At 38.2% G+C, this 20,854-nt stretch overlaps 2 protein-coding genes across 2 annotated transcripts; both read right to left on the bottom strand.

Annotated features, from left to right (window-relative positions):
* Positions 1-4,686: 4,686 nt before the first annotated feature.
* On the bottom strand, positions 4,687-5,165 carry LOC119524260 (nudC domain-containing protein 2-like). The gene has a single exon (XM_037822895.1). It carries the CDS (start codon positions 5,163-5,165, stop codon positions 4,692-4,694), a length of 474 nt encoding a protein of 157 aa, XP_037678823.1. The 3' UTR covers positions 4,687-4,691.
* A 5,308-nt stretch (positions 5,166-10,473) lies between these two features.
* On the bottom strand, positions 10,474-11,141 carry LOC119524227 (glutaredoxin-1-like). Its single transcript, XM_037822874.1, has one exon. It carries the CDS (start codon positions 11,139-11,141, stop codon positions 10,821-10,823), a length of 321 nt encoding a protein of 106 aa, XP_037678802.1. The 3' UTR covers positions 10,474-10,820.
* Between the last annotated feature and the right edge of the window lie 9,713 nt (positions 11,142-20,854).

The raw sequence follows: 20,854 nt of genomic DNA, 5'->3' as shown, positions 1-20,854 counted from the left end.
TGGTTTTAGCCATTATTTATTCAAATGTTTATTTGCTTCTTTCTTTTCTTTCTTGGTATTCTCATTATACATATATTGGTGTACTTAATGATGTTCCACGTATCTTTGAGGTGTTGTGTATTTTTCTTCATTTGTTTTTCTGTTCAGATTGCATAATCTCTATTGATCTATCAAGTTCACTGCTTCTTTTTTTTCCACTAGGGTAAAACTAGTGCTGAGTTCCTCTTGAATTTTTCATTGCATAGTGTATTTTTCAATTTCAGTACTTTAATTTAGTTCTTTTAAAAATTTTCTTGAAAATATTTATTATAGTTTCTTTGAAGTCTTTGCTAAGTCTGACATCGGTTTCATTTTGTTAAGGTTCCTAATGCCAACTCCCAGTTTCAGTGATTTGATAGGTAGGACCCACAGGACCCAGCATATACTCAAAGCTTTGATTTACTACAGTGAAAGGATACAAGGCAAATTCAGGAAAGGGAAACCAGTTGCAAGCTTCCTTTGTTCTCTCCCGTGGGGTCACACAGGACATTATTCCTCCAGCATGGATTGTGACAATATGTGTGTTGTGTTACTATCAGGGAATCTTGTTGAAGACTCATTGCCTAGGGCTTTTATTAGGGGATGTTCATGTAGGCACTATTTGCTTAGCTTGAAACCAAAATTCCAGACTCCTGGCAGGAAAGCACATGTTTAGTATAAACCACATTGTTTATATAGTCTGTTTGGACACAGTGAGCCATTATTATCAGGAAATGGCAGCCCTCTCAAAATCCAAGTTCACAAACATCAGCAAAGTTCCAGCCTTGTAAACAGGCCTTTCTAAGGATAACAGCCTCAGTCTTGATATGTAAACTTCATTCTGCACAGGCCTTTCAGAGGCATTTTCCATTGGCTTTTTATTTTCCCTGTGTATTAATCTTTAATCTCACTTTCTTGTTTCTTTCTATGTCTTATATTTTTTGTTGGAAGTGTAATTTTAGATAACATTATAGCAGTTCTGGATACTGCTACTCTCCTCCTCTCTGGGGCTTGTAGTTGTTGCTTGGTTATTTGTTTTGTTAAATGGCAGGACATTGCCTAAAGTGTTTTCCCCCTACATTGTGGAGCTGCTGATTTCTTTCCAAAGAGACATCCTTGGGGATGGGCACAATCACCATGGGCTGATATAGTGGTTTTCGTAGGGCTCTCTTTCATAGTTTTTTTCTGATTCTTTTGTCAAGCTAGTAGACTCTTTTGTTATCACGCAGCCATTAAGCTGCATTAGTTGCAGGCTGATTGCTCTATTGTTATTGACCATGACCTGGGGCATAAATTGTTCCATAGTCTGATCCAATGACATTGGGACCCTTTTGCAGGGATAGTTCTAGAGGCCATCTTTTAGGTTTCCTTCTTTCCATTATTTATATTAGCTGTAGATTTTTCATAGATGCCCTTTATTAGGTTAAGCACTTTCCATTCAATATTTGGTTTTCTAAGTTTTTATTTTGGAAGTATATTGAATTTGTCATGTCCCTTTTTCTGCATCCATTGAGGCAATTGTGTGATCTTGCTTCTTTCAGTCTGATTTTTTTTTTATTTTAATGAATTCTGAACCAGCCTTGTACTCCTTGGATGAAATGAAGCCCACTTGATTGTGATGTGCTTCCATTTTTTATATTGCCTGATTTGAGTTGCTGATATTTTGTCGATATTTATATCTGTGTTCACTAGAGATATTAATTTCTAATTTCCTTTTCTTGTAATGTTTTTCTCTGGTTTTGAGATCAGGATAATTGATGCTGGCTTCATAACTGCCAAGTATTCCTTCATCTATTTAATGGAATTGCCTGTGTAGAATTGCTGTTATTCTTTGATGGTTTCGTAGAACTTGCCAGTGAACCAACTCATCAAGGCGTGGCAAAATTTTCATCTTTGGGAAGTTTGTAACTATGAGTTCAAATTATTTACCAGATACAGGGATATTCAGGTTTCCTTAAGAGAGTTTTGGTAGTCTGTGTCTTTTAAGGAATTACTTCTTTTCATCTAAGTTATCAAATTCTTGGGCATAGAGTTGTTTGTAGCATTTCCTAATTACCCTCTTAATGTCTTTGGCATCATTTCTAATATTGATAATTTATATTTTCTCTTTTTTTTGGTCAGCCTGTCTAAAAACATCTAAGAAATCAATTTTAATGATGTTTTCAAAGAATGCTTTAGGTTTTATTGGTTTTTCTGTTTTTAATTTTTTGGATATCTGTTTTAACTTTTATTATTTCCTCCTACTTGATTCATATTTAGATTGCTCCTTTTTTTAAGTCTCTTTAGCTGCTAGCATTAGTTACTGATTTTAGATCTTTTTTTCTTTTCTAATGTATGGATTTGATGCTATACATTTCCTGGTTAGCACTGTTTTACCTGCATCTCACAGATTGTATGCTTTATTTTTATTTTCTTCTACTCCAATGTTTTTTTTTTTAAATTTCTCTTCAGACTTCCTCTTTAATCTATGTATTATTTAGAAGTGTGTTGTTTAATTTCCAAGTATTTGAGGATTTTCCAGATATGTGTTACTGATTTCTAGTTTAATTGTGTTATGGTCTGAGAGAAGTCACCCCTTTATCTTTTTTTTTTTTTTTAACAAACAATGTTACATGTTTATCTAAAAAAGAAAGTTTTTTAAACGTCAAAAAGAGAAACCAATTTTTTTAAAACAAGGAGAAAATCCTCTTCCCCAACAATTCAGTCCTAAAGCTATGTATAAAGGTGACAAAACAGACATCTTGCCAGAGGATATGCGTGAGCCATAGTGGCCCAGAGTGAGGTGTCAGGATCCAAGCAGAGTTAAGAGAGCATCCCTGCTTGTCAGGGTGTTGGAGCCTGAGTAAAGGTGGGGAAGGTATTCACATGGAGGAGATGGCTCAGATTAGGGAATCAAATATATTAAGGATAACAGGAACCGGGTTTCTCACGGTTGTTAAATGTTGTTGAGTTACAAATATGGCAAAGGAGAAAGCTCAAATGAGCCCCATGGGATCAGAATTTAAAATATCATTGTGGTCATGGTTTTCAATATACATGGAGATAAAAACAAATATATATGTAAATATACATATCATATACAAACACCAACAGCAGTGAGCACATCTAGCATATCTTGGCTTCTAGACATGTTTCTCTACTAAAGAGAACCAGAGTTCTTTGGACAAAATGCTGATTTGTGGGCAGAGGCAGGGAAAGCACAATGAGGGTGATATGTCTTATGCCACAAAGTAAGAAATTGTTTGTGGAATTATGAGGATGTAGTGAAAGGACACAGAAGCCATCCAGAATGGGCTTTTACTGGCCAAATCTGAAAAAATTTTGAGCATCAATTTACAAAAGTAATAGATTTCTTAACTCACTGACTAGAATAGGAATTTATGAGCTACACTGATAAAAATAAATTGAAACTTTGATGAGAAACAAGGTGGTACTTTGAAACTACCTTCCCACAAAATACTTACAGAAAGAGTAACTTTACAGTGTAGAAACCTGGCAGACACCACCTTAATCAAGTAATTACGTATCAGAAATGGGTCAACTTGAAATTAATTCATAATAGAATGCAAAAAGAACACAGGATTAACTTTATAGCATTTCTTCCATATATGTATAACCTGATTCGAAGCATGACAACTCAAAGTGAGGGATGTTCTACAAAACCAGCCTATAATCTTCAAAAGTGCTAAGGTCGTGACAGTCAAGGGAAAAATGAAGTTGAATACTTTAAGTAGATTAAATACACCTGACATCTAAAGGCAAGGCTTGATGCTGACGCAATACTTGATGGTAAAGAAGTCTGAAGCTTTGATGGTAGTAATATATCAATATCAACTTCCCGATTTTAATGATTGCACTGTAGCTATTTAAGAGAATGTCCTCCTTTACAGGAAATGCACATTATAGTACTTGGAGCTAATAAGGCATCACGTTGTCAATTTATTCACAAATGGTTCAAGAAGAAAAAAGTTCTGGGTACTTGGCAACTTTCTGTAAATTTGAAAGCTTAAATTTAAAAGTTTTGAACTATTTTTCAATTTCCTGACATAAAGTAATCTCTCAAAGAGTAATATTAATTAAGAAATTTTCTTTATCTTTGAAAATTAATTTGCTCAAAATACAATTGTGGATTGTTTCTTTCCTTTCTTGTCATTTTTTTCAGTAAAATAATTTCCTTGTGTGACCTAGTATGCTTAGACAAAGGGGTACACAATTCCTATTTAGAAAAGTTTATTCAACATTATTCCTGGATCACACTTATGGAAAGAAAAACTTAATTTTCCATGAAGGCACCCTGACATCTCACATGAACTATACTCTAATGGGTTTTTTTGTATTAAAAATACAGATTAAATACAAAATTACTGAGTTTAAATAGGAACATATAAAACTTCATACTGAGCAAAAATTAATCCAAAAAAGGTTACCATATATCCACAGAATACTTCCCACAGTAGTTATGATGTTTCCTATATAAATCACGTTTGAATACAATTTTTAGAACCACATTTAACTATATTTTGCAATTCATTAATTGTAAGCATCCACATTTTTCTTCCACCACATAATCTGTTTCTTTGATTTGGGTTGCCAATATCTTCTAGGATCCATGGAATATAGGAAAAAAAAAAAAAAAAAAAACAACACACCAACACCAAAAAAAAAAAAAACAGTTATTTTTCAAGATTTGAGAAATCTGGTCCACCTTTAGTGTAGTTTCCTGAAATTTCTGCTTCACTGAAGTCAAAACCAGGATTTTCTTTCTGGAATCTCTCCAAGGTAAGTTTTCTCTGCATTTGGTCTTGCACCCAAGGATCAGCCGCATATTCAGATTCTAGAAGAGAAGTCCAACAGTTTGCTGCATCTCTCTTTGTCTTCGTAAGAACAATACGAACCATTTTTCTGTCCTCTAAAGTCCATGTTCCCTCATCAGCTATTGTAGAATCAAAGAGTTTACCCTTGAGGATCTCGCGGCCACCCACAGCCAGCGCCACATGACGGCTCTGCAGGCCGCACTGGATATCCCGGGCGCGAGTGCCTGGAGGAACCAGAACTTCAATGAACACCTCCTCCAGGGTCTGATACCACTGGCCCCACGGCGTCCCGCACAGAACCACTCCACTCCGTTCCTCAAAAGGGGTAGACATACTCCACTTCCCTCCCGGCAGCCAATCACCCCTTTATCTTTTAATAATGTTTCTCTTTATTCCCTGATAATCTTCCTTTATCTGATGTCTACTTGTTTCAAATTAATATCGATTTGGTTACTGTTTCATGGTATAGCTTTCTTCATCCTTTTACTTTTAACCTTTGTATTTCTTTATAGTTAAAGTATGTCTCTTGTTCACAGTAAGTAGGTAGGTGTTTGGGTCTTGCTTTTTATCCAGTATGTCATTGTCTGTCTTTTTACTGGTAATGTTTACATACACATTTTAAGTGCATAAATGATTTTTAGTAAATTTAGTGAGTTTTGCAACCATCATCATAATCCAGCTTTTAACATTTTCACCACCCCAGTAACATCCCTCATAAAAGCTTACACTTAGTCCCTGTTCCCACCCTCAAACCCAGGCAAACACTAATCTAGCTTTATCTCTATAGATCTGCTTTTTCTGGACATTTAATTTAATTAGAATCCTATAATATGTGGTTTTTGCATCTGGGTTCTTTCACATAGGTTAATTTTTTGATGTTCAGCCATGTTGTAATATTTATCAGTATTTCTTTTCTTTTTTTTGAGAATTATCTATTTTATGGATATACTACATTTTGTTTCTCCATTGAACACTTGATGGGAATTTAGGTTCTTTACGTTTTTTGACCATTATGAATATTCTTCTCTGTAAATAGTGTGCAGATCTTTGTGTGGACATATTTTCATTTCTCTTTTGGATGAATTGTTAGGTCATATGGTATTTCATATGCAACTTTCTAAGAAATTTCTTAAACTTTTTTCCAAAATGGCTGTACCACATTATATTCTCATGAGTAATGTATGAGGGTTACTGATTTTCCACCTCCTTGTCTACATTTGTTACTGTCTTTCTTTTATGGTTGCAGTTAAATAGCAGCTAATTGTGGTTTCAATTTGCATTTCTTTAATGACTAATGAAATAGGGCACTTTTTCATCTGTTATGGAGCCATTCATGTATTCTCTTTTGTGAAAAATGCATGTAAATGTTTTGCTCCAATTTTTTAGATGGACTTTTTGTCTCACTGTATTGTGATAGTTCTTGTTATATTCTGGGTGAAAGTCATATTTCAGATAGGAGGTTTGTAATATTTTCTTCAAATTGTCTTATGAAGGAAAAAGTTTTGAACTCAGTGAATTCTGATTTTCAGTTTTTTTTTTTTTTAATGATTTGTCTTCATATCTAGTAAATGTTAGTCTCAGGAATTTTAAGTTTCTTATTAGCTTTAGCTTTTAGAATTAGGTCTCTGACTACATTTTTTTTTAAGAAAATTCAGTTTTGTTGAGATATATTCACAAAACATACAATCATCCAAGGTGCACAATCAGCTGTTCACAGTACCATCATATACTTGTGCATTCATAATCCCAATCAATTTTTGACCATTTTCCTTTCTCCAAAAAGAATGAAAATAACAAAAATAAAGTTAAAAAAACACCCAAAACATTCTGTCCCCCCATCCCACTCCATTTTTCATTTAGTTTTTGTCCCCATTTTTCTACTCATCTGTCTATACACTGGATAAAGGGAGTGTGAGCCAAAGGTTTTCACAGTGACACCGTCACACCACGTAAGCTACATAGTTATACAATCATCTTCAAGAATCAAGGCTACTGGGTTGCGGTTCTACCATTTCAGGTATTTCCTTCTAGCTATTCCAATACACTAAAAACTAAAAAGGGATATCTATATAGTGCATAAGAATGCCCTTTAGAGTGACCTCTCAACTCCATTTGAAATCTTTCAGCCATTGAAACTTTATTTTGTTTCATTTCTCTTCCCCCTTTTGGTCAAGAAGATTTTCTCAATCCCACATTGCTGGGTCCAGGCTCATCCCCAGGAGTTATGTCCCATGATGTCAGGGAGATCTACACCCCCAGGAGTCATGTCACATGTAGGGGGGAGGGCAGTGAATTCACCTGCCAAGTGGGCTTAGAGAGAGAGAGAGGCCACATATGAGGAATAAAGAGGTTCTCTGGGGGAGACTCTTTGGCATAATTAAAAGTAGGCTTAGCCTTTCCTTTGTGTAACAAGCTTCATGAGGGCAAGCCCCAAATTCCAGGGCTTGGCCTACTAAATTGTTATTCCTCAAAGTGTGTGAGAATATCAGTAATAATCCAGTTGGGGAAGTCCAAAATTTCCACTTCTTCCCCAGTTCCTTAGGGGGATCCTGCAAATATGTTTATATTCTCTACCCAAGTTACTTTGGGATGTATTGGGATTTCACACTAATCTGTACAAACCTACCAGATCTCACTTCCTATTCAAAGTTCTATGTAATTATAGTGTTTGAATAAACTGACTATACAAGTTAAATATTGTATGCTGCAGAACGTATAGATCTTGTACCATATAAATATCTCTTCCCTTGGTCTCACACAGAAGTTGAAGTTTTTGAACACAGTCAGTATTATCCTTTACCCTTTGGCGTTATTTGCCATAGTCCTAACCAGATATGCTTGATTCATATTTCTAATTGAAGTCTGAACTCTTTTTCAGCTTTTTGAACATTTGTTGTATGAGGTAATACTGACATTCATAGCTGCCGAGCTCTAGCTCTGAGTTTCTGGTATCATGCAGATACCAGAACCCAAAGTTTGAGACCAATCAGGTTATACACAAAGAGCTCAGCATCTTGCAACTGGGAGATAACTATTACAACTGAGGAATAGATGTGACTGCTATAAGAGCTTACAATCTAGCGGCCATTACAATAAGTATGCCCCTGATAAGCTGTTCTTTACGATTCAGTTCTCAGAGTTTACACATTATAGATAGTCCATATTAGTGAGGCATTATTAAGTTTGTCATTTCATTTCTGACATACTTTACTCAAAATTCTGTCCTAAGGATCCATTCACCTAGTTGTGTCTCACAGCTTCATTCCTTCTTGCAGCTGCTCAATATTCTATTGTATGCATACACCACAGTTTACCATTCTGTTCATCAGTTGATGTCCCCTTAGGCCACTTCCATCCATTGCAAATCATGAATACTGCTGCCATAAACACCAGTGTGCGATTGTCCATTCATGTCACTGCTCTCAGATCTTCCAAGTATGTACCCCATAATGAAGTTGCAGAACCTTATGGCACCCACATTCTTAGCGCCCCGTGAAACCACCACACTGTCTTCCAGATAGGCTATACCATTCTACTTCCCCACCAACAGTAAATAGGTACATCCCCTTCTCCATGTTTTCTCCAGCACTTGTATCTGTTTATATTTTTCCCTGCAGTTTTATAGTTATATTCACATACCGTACAATCATCCAGAGTGTACAGTCATTTGTTAGTGTTATCATATAATTGTATATCTGAATACATTTTTTTTTTTTTTTTTTTTTTAAAGATGTTTCTGCCAGTTCTTGCTGGCTGTTCAAAGCTTCTGTTGAAGGACAGAGCCCTGAAGCATCTCTTCATATATTTTTTTTTTTTATTATTTTTTTTTTTTAATCATCATTTTATTGAGATATATTCACATACCACGCAGTCATACAAAACAAATTGTACTTTCGATTGTTTACAGTACCATTACATAGTTGTACATTCATCACCTAAATCAATCCCTGACACCTTCATTAGCACACACACAAAAATAACAAGAATAATAATTAGAGTGAAAAAGAGCAATTGAAGTAAAAAAGAACACTAGGTACCTTTGTCTGTTTGTTTGCTTCCCCTACTTTTCTACACATCGATCCATAAACTAGACAAAGTGGAGTTTGGTCCTTATGGCATTCCCAATCCCACTGTCACCCCTCATAAGCTACATTTTTATACAACTGTCTTCGAGATTCATGGGTTCTGGGTTGTAGTTTAATAGTTTCAGGTATCCACCACCAGCTACCCCAATTCTTTAGAACCTAAAAAAGGTTGTCTAAAGTGTGCGTAAGAGTGCCCACCAGAGTGATCTCTCGGCTCGTTTTGGAATCTCTCTGCCACTGAAGCTTATTTCATTTCCTTTCACATCCCCCTTTTGGTCAAGAAGATGTTCTCCATCCCACGATGCCGGGTCTACATTCCTCCCCGGGAGTCATATTCCACGTTGCCAGGGAGATTCACTTCCCTGGGTGTCTGAATACATTTTGAGATAGTGTTTATATATTTCCCAGCTTCCCTTGGATATAATTTTCCTTCATACTAAAGAACTTCCTTAATCATTTCATTTCAACATTGCTTGAGGTGATTTATCTGTGTTTTCCTTCATCTAAAAATGAGTTAATTTCGTCTTCAGTCTGAAGGACGTTTACACTGTGTATCGTTGTCCAATAACGATTCTTTTGTTTTAGTACCTTAAAGATGCTGTTGTATTATTTTCTGTCCCAATGGTTTCTTTTTTTTCCTTTTTTTTTTTTGACAAGAACACATGCCTTTATTTATAATGGTAGGGGACAAACATGAATAGTTTTAAGTCTGTGTTTTTCACACTAATATCATTTCTTAAAGGTTTAAGACATGGAAAAGAATTTAACAAAAAACAGAATCATCGTCTATTTATACTAGAGATCACAAAAGGAAATGAACATAATCTCGCAATTCTAGAATACAAAATTAAACTTCATGGTAAGGGATTCTTAAATTTTCACAGAGAGAAAAAAGAAAAACAAAAAGAAACATTGAGAACCATTTGGGATGGTGTTTCTCAAATTTAGCTCTTTCCCCAGACACATTCTTGGGGGAAGGAGCTACAAGATTTCTATGAGGATTTTTAAATTTTGCATTTTAATTTTGATGATACTGCAAAACAACACACACTCATTCAGGATTACCTGGACAAGCATCTTATATAAAAATATTGCCACATGATTGCAACATCTGTACTTATGTCTCTGACCCCTGTGGCACCAAGTGAAGACTAACAGTGCTTAACTTTTCCTGCAGAGTTTCTCAACTTGGCCCTCAGCCGTTTCAGGGAATTGTTGCATATTTCCCATGAGAACTCTTAAGTTGTCAAGGTTGTGAACATTGGCTCAGGGCAATGATTCTCAAAATGGATAGGGTGGGGTAAAGATGGTGAAGGGAGATAGGTATGTAGTTTGAAAAAGCACATTTAAGAAGCTATTGATTTCATAATGCAAACTCTAGAAAGTCAAGCTCAGGAAAATAATTGGCTTATAGGTAGTACCAAAAACCAAATATAGATCCATTCTAGGGGGCTTGAAATAAACATGGTTGCTGTTGAGAAACCCTGGTTTAGAGGTAGAGGAGTGCTGGCACATTGAGAACAGTCAGTAGGAAAAACATGTCCAAAAGTACATCTTTTGGGTCAATGGGTGAATCCTAAACCAGAACTTGTCATGGTCTTTTGGAACTCAAAAGGCCAATCCAGAAGAAACCCAAGATGGTCCATCAGTCTTTTCAGCCCCATGGTGTGGGGAAAGTTAGTCTTTTTAATACTGATCCAAAAGAAGACAAGCTTTCCTCCCTGCCCATACTTCACCACTCCCCCTACCATTATTATTATTATTTTGATAACTGTATTTCATAATAAACAGTTGCTATAGCTGATAGGAATGGCCCCATATCCATCCACCAAGAAGTGTTGTCTTCATTGGTGAGGCCATCCAGTTCCCAAGGGGGACATCATTGGTGTCTGCTCTGCTGTAATTATTTTAGAGCTTCAATTTGCCGTAGCCAGGTCTCCAGTTCTCCACTCTTTTGCATGCTTATTAGATCAGAGCATCCACCTATACAATCTTTTCCGATAAAGACCCGAGGTACCGTTCTTGCCCCCATGAGCTGTTGGAAATAATCCTGAATCGCGTTTGTGTCACTGGTGCCTGTGATATCGACGAATTCCAGAAGTCCTTGTTTGAAGGGCATTTGACAGAGGATCTCTTGGGTCTTTCTGCAGTAGGGGCAGGTGGGCTTGATAAACACAACCACCTTCCCGGGGTGGATTTTGCTGTTCACAAATTCCTGAGCCATGCTGGCAGGCAGCTGTCTTCCCGGGAGGAATCCTCGACTGGGGTTATTGCTCTGGGTGTAAAGCCACAATGACTCTTATGTTGGCCAGATCTGATCTGGCACAAAGCCCTTTCACTGGAAATATCCCTTTGCAGAAACGCTTTTATCAGTAGATTACCTGGGAAATCTAACATAACACGTGCCTGAGGGGGACCGACAGATGCCTACTGCCCCCCTAACAGCACACCTGTGTCCCAGAGCAGGCCCCCAGGACCCTTCTTAGTTTTGTTCCCTGTGCATCCTGCAGAGATCAGGAACAACATCCTGGCATGAGATGTGACCTCAGGTTTTAGGATTACCATATAAGGCTTCTGCCAGCTTTACTTGATTTTAACAGGAAATTCTTTTTTTTTTTTTGGCTCAAGCAACATGCATTGTCATAGTTTTGAGGCTAGAAAAAGTCTAAAATTAAGATATCAGAAGGCTTGCCTTCTCCCAGAGTCTGTAGTGTTCTGTGCAGGCTACCAGTGATTCTTAAGGTTCCTTGGCTTATTTCTCTGTCTCCTGTCCTATGGCAATGTCGTCTCCTTTCTGGCTTCTGTGACTTCTGGTTTCTCTTTATAAAGCCCCCAACAATATAGATTAAAACCCACCAGTAATGTAGACTAAGATTCAATTGGCCACACCTTAACTGAAATTAATGTCTTCAGGTCCTATTTACAATGACTTCACACCCACAGGGATGCAGATTAAGATTAAGAACATGTCTATGTTCAGGTAAATAATTCAACCTATCACAATCTTCCCTCTGGACCCCCAAAACAGGTTCTTCCCACATACAAAATACATTCACCCATTCCAATATCCCAGAGACTTAAGTCATTTCAGTAAAAACTCTAAGTCCAAAGTCTCATCAGAATCAGTTATGGGTTTGGCCCATCCTGGGGCAAAATTCCTCTTCATCTGTGGACCTGTGAGACCCGGAAACCAAGTTATCTGCTTCCAAAATACAATGGTGGCTTGGGCATAGAATAGATAATCCCATTCCAGAAGGGAGAAATTAGAAGGAAAACAGGGATCATGGGTCCCAAGCAAGTCTGATATCAGGAAGGCAAACTTCATTCAATTTCAAGGTCTGAGTGATCTGTGGGTCAATGCTTTTTTCTCTGGGCCTGCTAGAGTGGCAGCCCCACGCCTGTCAAGCTCTGGGGCAGCAGTCGTGCTTTCCCGGAATACTGGGTTCTAGGTCCCGCCCTCTCTGAGCATTGGGGTAGTGGTTGAACTCTCCCAGAACATCAAGATGAAAGGCCTGCCTTTTCCAAGCACCAGGGCAGGAATCCTGCGCTATCCGTCGGGTTGTATGGAAGCCCCTCTTTCTTGGCCTGGGGAGATCGCATTGGTTCAGACCTCTGCTTCCATAGTTATCCCCTTGAAGCCATTTGGAAAATTCTTTTGATGGGACAGAAGTTCCAACCAAATTCAGTGGACATTTAAAGAATAGTCTCTTTTTTTTTTTTGAAGCTGTAAATCTGTATTTTCTTCCATGCTAGACCTGGAAAGGTCCTGCAGAGATGGAAAACCCTCATTCTTTGTGCCCTTTGCTCTCATTCAAACTCCATTTCTTTTTTTTTTTTTTTTTTATCTTCATTTTATTGGGATATATTCACATACCATGCAGCCATACAAAACAAATCATACTTTCGATTGTTTACAGTACCATTACATAGTTGTACATTCATCACCTAAATCAATCCCTGACACCTTCATTAGCACACACACAAAAATAACAAGAATAATAATTAGAGTGAAAAAGAGCAATTGAAGTAAAAAAGAACACTGGGTACCTTTGTCTGTTTGTTTCCTTCCCCTATTTTTCTACTCATCCATCCATAAACTAGACAAAGTGGAGTGTGGTCCTTATGGCTTTCCCAATGCCATTCTCACCCCTCATAAGCTACATTTTTATACAACTGTCTTCAAGATTCATGGGTTCTGGGTTGTAGTTTGATAGTTTCAGGTATCCACCACCAGCTACCCCAATTCTTTGAAACCTAAAAAGGGTTGTCTAAAGTGTGCGTAACAGTGCCCACCAGAGTGACCTCTCGGCTCCTTTTGGAATCTCTCTGCCACTGAAGCTTATTTCATTTCCTTTCACATCCCCCTTTTGGTCAAGAAGATGTTCTCCGTCCCACGATGCCGGGTCTACATTCCTCCCCGGGAGTCATATTCCATGTTGCCAGGGAGATTCACTCCCATGGGTGTCTGATCCCATAAAGGGGGGAGGGCAGTGATTTCACCTTTCAAGTTGGATTAGCCAGAGAGAGAGGGCCACATCTGAGCAACAAAGAGGCATTCAGAAGGAGGCTCTTAGGCAAAACCATAGGGAGGCCTAGCCTCTCCTTTGCAGCAACCATCTTCCCAAGGGTAAAACTTATGGTAGAGGGCTCAACCCATCAAACCACCAGTCCCCTATGTCTGTGGTCATGTTAGCAACCATGGAGGTGGGGTAGGCGAATACACCTGCATTCTCCACAGGCTCCTCAAGGGGGCACTACATCTTTTTTTTTCCTTGTTTTTCTTTTTTTTTTTTTTTAACTTTCCCTTCTTTTTTAAATCAACTGTATGAAAAAAAATTTAAAAAGAAAACAAACATACAATAAAAGAACATTTCAAAGAGACCATAACAAGGGAGTAAGAAAAAGACAACTAACCTAAGATAACTGCTTAAATTCCAACATGTTCCTACTTTACCCCAAGAAAGTTACCTAATATAGCAACATTTCTGTGAACTTGCTCCTACTATATCCATCAGAAATTAACAGACCATAGTCATTCCTGGGCATCCCCAGAACATTAAATAGCTTATCTGTTCTTCTTGGATTATTGTTCCCCCTTCCTTAATTGCTCTCTATTGCTAGTTCCCCTGCACTCTACATTATAAGCCATTTGTTTTACATTTTTCAAAGTTCACATTAGTGGTAGCATATAATATTTCTCTTTTTGTGCCTGGCTTATTTCACTCAGCATTATGTCTTCAAGGTTCATCCATGTTGTCATATGTTTCACGAGATCGTTCCTTCTTACTGCCGCGTAGTATTCCATCGTGTGTATATACCACATTTTCTTTATCCACTCATCTGTTGAAGGACATTTGGGTTGTTTCCATCTCTTGGCAATTGTGAATAATGCTGCTATGAACATTGGCGTGCAGATATCTGTTCGTGTCACTGCTTTCCGACCTTCCGGGTATATACCGAGAAGTGCAATCGCTGGATCGAATGGTAACTCTATATCTAGTTTTCTAAGGAACTGCCAGACTGACTTCCAGATTGGCTGAACCATTATAGAGTCCCACCAACAGTGAATAAGAGTTCCAATTTCTCCACATCCCCTCCAGCATTTGTAGTTTCCTGTTTGTTTAATGGCAGCCATTCTAACCGGTGTTAGATGGTATCTCATTGTGTTCTTAATTTGCATCTCTCTAATAGCTAGTGAAGCTGAACATTTTTTCATGTGTTTCTTGGCCGTTTTTATTTCCTCTTCAGAGAACTGTCTTTTCATATCTTTTGCCCATTTTATAATTGGGCCGACTGTACTATTGTCATTGAGTTGTAGGATTTCTTTATATATGCAAGATATCAGTCTTTTGTCAGATACATGGTTTCCAAAAATTTTTTCCCATTGAGTTGGCTGCCTCTTTACCTTTTTGAGAAATTCCTTTGAGGTGCAGAAACTTCTAAGCTTGAGGAGTTCCCATTTATCTATTTTCTCTTTTGTTGCTTGTGCTTTGGGTGTAAAGTCTAGGAAGTGGCCGCCTAATACAAGGTCTTGAAGATGTTTTCCTACATTATCTTCTAGGAGTTTTATGGTACTTTCTATTATATTGAGATCTTTGGTCCATTTTGAGTTAATTTTTGTGTAGGGGGTGAGGTAGGGGTCCTCTTTCATTCTTTTGGATATGGATATCCAACTCTCCCAGCCCCATTTGTTGAAAAGACCATTATGACTCAGTTCAGTGACTTTGGGGGGCCTTATCAAAGATCAGTCGGCCATAGATCTGAGGGTCTATCTCTGAATTCTCAATTCGATTCCATTGATCTATATGTCTATCTTTGTGCCAGTACCATGCTGTTTTGGCAACTGTGGCTTTATAATAAGCTTCAAAGTCAGGGAGTGTAAGTCCTCCCACTTCGTTTTTCTTTTTTAGAGTGTCTTTAGCAATTCGAGGCATCTTCCCTTTCCAAATAAATTTGATAACTAGCTTTTCCAAGTCTGCAAAGTAGGCTGTTGGAATTTTGATTGGGATTGCATTGAATCTGTAGATGAGTTTGGGTAGAATTGACATCTTAATGACATTTAGCCTTCCTATCCATGAACATGGAATATTTTTCCATCTTTTAAGGTCCCCTTCTATTTCTTTTAGTAGAGTTATGTAGTTTTCTTTGTATAGGTCTTTACATCTTTGGTTAAGTTTATTCCTAGGTACTTGATTTTTTTAGTTGCTATTGAAAATGGTATCTTTTTCTTGAGTGTCTCTTCAGTTTGTTCATTTCTAGCATATAGAAACATTACTGACTTATGTGCATTAACCTTGTATCCCGCTACTTTGCTAAATTTGTTTATTAGCTCTAGTAGCTGTAGCGTCGATTTCTCAGGGTTTTCTAGATATAAGATCATATCATCTGCAAACAATGACAGTTTTACTTCTTCTTTTCCAATTTGGATGCCTTTTATTTCTTTGTCTTGCCCGATTGCCCTGGCTAGCACTTCCAGCACAATGTTGAATAACAGTGGTGACAGCGGGCATCCTTGTCTTTTTCCTGATCTTAGAGGGAAGGCTTTCAGTCTCTCACCATTGAGTACTATGCTGGCTGTGGGTTTTTCATATATGCTCTTTATCATGTTGAGGAAGTTTCCTTCAATTCCTACCTTTTGAAGTGTTTTCATCAAAAAGGGATGTTGGATTTTGTCAAATGCTTTTTCAGCATCTATTGAGATGATCAATTGATTTTTCCCTTTTGACTTGTTAATGTGTTGTAATACATTGATTGATTTTCTTATGTTGAACCATCCTTGCATGCCTGGAATAAACCCCACTTGGTCATGGTGTATCATTCTTTTAATGTGTCTTTGGATTCGATTTGCAAGTATTTTGTTGAGGATTTTTGCATCTATATTCATTAGGGAGATTGGCTGGTAGTTTTCCTTTTTTGTAGCATCTTTGCCTGGTTTTGGTATTAGATTGATGTTAGCTTCATAAAATGAGTTAGGTAGTGTTCCCTTTTCTTTAATGTTTTGAAAGAGTTTGAGTAAGATTGGTGTCAGTTCTTTCTGGAAAGTTTGGTAGAATTCCCCTGTGAAGCCATCTGGCCCTGGGCATTTATTTGTGGGAAGATTTTTGATGACTGATTGGATCTCTTTGCTTGTGATGGGTTGGTTGAGGTCTTCTATTTCTTCTCTGGTCAGTCTTGGTTGGTCATATGTTTCCAGGAAATTGTCCATTTCCTCTACATTGTCCAGTTTGTTGCCATACAGTTGTTCATAGTATCCTCTTATAAGTTTTTTAATTTCTTTAGGATCTGCAGTTATGTCACCTTTTTCATTCATTATTTTGTTTATATGGGTCTTCTCTCTTTTTGATTTTGTCAGTCTAGCTAGGGGCTTGTCAATCTTGTTGATCTTCTCAAAGAACCAACTTTTGGTGATATTTATCCTCTCTGTTGTTTTTTTGTTCTCTACGTCTTTTATTTCTGCTTTAATCCTTGTTATTTCTTTTCTTCTACTTGGTTTAGGATTGGTTTGCTGTTCATTTTCTAGCTTCTTCAGTTGATCCATTAGTTCTTTGATTTTGGCTGTTTTTTCCTTTTTAATATATGCGTTTAGTGCTATAAATTTCCCCCTTAGCACTGCTTTTGCTGCATTCCATAGGTTTTGGTATGTTGTGTTCTCATTTTCATTCGTCTCTATATATTTAGCAATTTCTCTTGCTATTTCTTCTTTAACCCACTGATTGTTTAGAAGTGTGTTGTTTAACCTCCAGGTATTTGTGAATTTTCTAAATCTCTGATGGTTATTGACTTCTAATTGTATTCCATTGTGGTCAGAGAATGTGCTTTGAATAATTTCAATCTTTTTAAATTTATTGAGGCTTGTTTTATGTCCCAGCATATGATCTATTCTGGAGAAAGTTCCATGAGCACTAGAAAAGTATGTGTATCCTGGTGATTTGGGATGTAATGTCCTGTATATGTCTGTTAAATCTAATTCATTTATCAGATTGTTTAGGTTTTCAATTTCCTTATTGGTCTTCTGTCTGGTTGATCTATCTATAGGAGAGAGTGATGTGTTGAAGTCTCCCACAATTATTGTGGAAACATCAATTGCTTCCTTTAGTTTTGCCAGTGTTTCGCTCATGTATTTTGTGGCACCTTGATTGGGTGCTTAGACATTTACGATTGTTAATTCTTCTTGTCGACTTGCCCCTTTTATTAGTATGTAGTGGCCTTCTTTGTCTCTCAAAACATCCCTGCATTTGAAGTCTATTTTATCTGAGATTAATATTGCTACACCTGCTTTCTTTTTGCTGTAGCTTGCATGAAATATTTTTTTGCATCCTTTCACTTTCACTTTCTTTGTGTCCCTGTGTCTAAGATGAGTCTCTTGTATGCAACATATTGATGGTTCATTTTTTTTGATCCATTCTGCGAATCTATATCTTTTAATTGGGGAGTTTAATCCATTTACATTCAACGTTATAACCGTGAAGGCATTTCTTGAATCAGCCATCTTATCCTTTGGTTTATGTTTGTCATATTTTTCCCCTCTCTCTATTAATATCCTTTATTGTACCCACACCGAATCTCTTTAGTACTGATCCTTTCTCCAAGTCTCTCTGTCCTTTCTTTGTTTCTCTGTCTGTAGGGCTCCCTTCAGTATCTCCAGTACGGCAGGTCTCTTGTTAGCAGATTCTCTCAGCATTTGTTTGTCTGTGAAAAATGTAAGCTCTCTCTCAAATTTGAAGGAGAGCTTTGCTGGATAAAGTATTCTTGGCTGGAAATTTTTCTCACTCAGAATTTTAAATATATCGTGCCACTGCCTTCTTGCCTCCATGGTGGCTGCTGAGTAGTCACTACTTAGTCTTATGCTGTTTCCTTTGTATGTGGTGAATTGCTTTTCTCTTGCTGCTTTCAGAACTTGCTCCTTCTCTTCTGTGTTTGACAGTGTGATCAGTATATGTCTCGGAGTGGGTTAATTTGGATTTATTCTATTTGGAGTTCGCTGAGCATTTATGATTTGTGTATTTATGTTGTTTAGAAGATTTGGGAAGTTTTCCCCAAGAATTTCTTTGAATACTCTTCCTAGACCTTTACCCTTTTCTTCCCCTTCTGGGACACCAATGAGTCTTACATTTGGACGTTTCATATTATCTATCATATCCCTGAGGTCCATTTCGATTTTTTCAATTGTTTTCCCCATTCTTTCTTTTATGCTTTCATTTTCCATTCTGTCATCTTCGAGGTCACTGATTCGTTGTTCAACTTCCTCTAGTCTTGTACTATGAGTGTCCAGAATCTTTTTAATTTGGTCAACAGTTTCTTTAATTTCCATAACATCATCCATTTTTTTATTTAGTCTTGCAATGTCTTCTTTATGCTCTTGTAGGGTCTTCTTGATTTCCTTTGTCTCCCGTACTATTGTCTCATTGTTCATCTTTAGTTCTTTGAGTAGCTGCTCTAGGTGCTGTGTCTCTTCTGGTCTTTTGATTTGGGTGCTTGGGCTTGGGTTATCCATATCGTCTGGTTTTTTCATATGCTTATAATTTTCTGTTGTTTTTGGCCTCGTGGCATTTGCTGAACTTGATAGGGTTCTTTTAGGATTTGTAGACCAATTGAAGTCCTTATCTCTAATTTATCAGATCTACAGCTTCGTGGAGTACACTTTCTCTAACTAACCAGCAGGTGGCGTCCATGAGCCACCTGTTCTGCACAAGCCACTTCTCCCCTGCTTAGCCTTTTTGGTGAGTGGGGGAGTGAGTCTTGTGGGGTCCAATTGGTGTACCAAGCTTGCGTGTGTAGTTGGTGTTGCCTGCCCTGTATATGGGGCGTGTTTCTAGGCAGTCAGGGAGGGGGGTTGGCCCTAACAATCAAATCTTCCTGGTGATCCTAGAGTTTTAAAGTTGCTGCAATAGTTTAATCCTTCATTTCAGTCCTGCCACAGTTTGTCTCTGCCACTGACCTACAAGTCCTTGGTTTTGGCGTATGGCTCCTGAGACTTGCAAGTGGGCCCCTCTTCCAGGACGTGCACCCCGGGTGCTCTGTTGAGGGATGACTGTGCTATGTCACAGGTGAGTGCCGTCCCCCCAGGGCAGTTCTGGGCTGCTGGGCTGTGTAGGGAGGTTCCGAGTCTGCTGTTATGATGGCTGAATGGGGCTTTGTTAATTTACACTGCTCCACCTTCCCAACTCTGGGACAGTCAGCTGAGGTTGCAAGCAAGGCTAATGTCCACGCCCAGTTTTGTGGTGTGTGCCTGTTATTTGAAGCACTTCCATCACACTGGGTTGTCTGGGGCAGCTCTGGGCTATGGGGCTGGCGATGGGCAGGAATGTTTCCTGTCCACCAGGATGATGGCTGTGAGCGGACACCCCCCTTTTCTTGGGAAGTTGTGGTGTTTAGTGAATTTTCTCAGCCACTGGATTATTGCCTTTTGTCTCAGAGCTCTCTTAGTTCTGCTCTTGACTTGACCTGCCCAAATTGGAAGTCTTTGAAGCTTTGTGTATTGGGCTTCTTAGAGTAATTGTTTTAGAAAAGGAAAAAAGAATTAAAAAAAAAAAGGGCCCTCCTCAGAGATCTAATGGGTTATTGAAATGCTAATAGACAAAGCAACCAGGGCCATTAAGGAAAGGTCCACAGGGCAGAGAGATCAGTTTTTCTTCGGGATTTGCATATGTGCCTCAGGGCCTGAGCTCTGCCCTTCCCCTTTCTATGTTCACCAGAACTCCAAAAATCCTCTGCTTTTATTTTGGAGTTTTTCGTGTTGTTTTTTTTCTATGCCTGTCTCCTCTCTGCTGGGCTGGCTGCTCTCAGATTCTCTGGTGTCTGGTCTCAGTCTATCTATGGTTGGAGTTTGGATCAGTAGAATGAGTTTCCGATAAGGGCTGCCACTGCAGTTCTCCCTTCTCTTTCCTGGAGCTGACAGCCCCTCCTCCCACGGGACTGAGCCTGGCAGGGAGGGGCGTGGGTCCCCTGTGCGCAAAAACTTACAGATTTCGCTGATCTCAGCAGTTCCACGTTTTCATGAGTGTTGTATGAAGTATGCCCAAAGTCAGATTGCTCTGTGGTGTCCAGTCCACGCAGTTCCTGGCTTTCTACCTACTTTCCTGGAGGAGTAACTAAAACATACAGCTCAGCAGTCCGCCATCTTGCCCTGCCAAGAAGCCCCAATGGTTTCTTATAAGAAATTTTCAGTTACTTGAATCACTGTTTTCCCATATGTAATGTGTTTGTGTGTTTTGTTGTTTTGTATGTGTGTGTGTGTGTTTGCTTTTGTAGCTGCTTTCACATTTTTTTCTTTGGTTTTCAGAAGTTTGATTGTGATTTCTAGGTGTGGTTTTCTTTCAATTTATCTTGTTGTGGTAGTGTTGAATTTCTTGGATATGTAGGTTAGAGGATTTGATATTGCCCTCTTAGATATCTGAGGTGCTGTTTGTTTTGTTTCACTCTTGTTTTCTTTGCATG

This window comes from Choloepus didactylus, chromosome Y (genome assembly GCF_015220235.1).
Source record: "Choloepus didactylus isolate mChoDid1 chromosome Y, mChoDid1.pri, whole genome shotgun sequence".
Classification (NCBI taxonomy): Eukaryota; Metazoa; Chordata; class Mammalia; order Pilosa; family Megalonychidae; genus Choloepus; species Choloepus didactylus.
The sequence above is the reverse complement of the archived record's forward strand: the minus strand, read 5'-3'. Positions and strand labels throughout refer to the sequence as shown.

What these genes read in the sequence shown, in the direction of transcription:
- LOC119524260 (XM_037822895.1), bottom strand. Translation starts at nt 5,165, where the DNA reads ATGTCTACCCCTTTTGAGGAACGGAGTGGAGTGGTTCTGTGCGGGACG.
- LOC119524227 (XM_037822874.1), bottom strand. Translation starts at nt 11,141, where the DNA reads ATGGCTCAGGAATTTGTGAACAGCAAAATCCACCCCGGGAAGGTGGTT.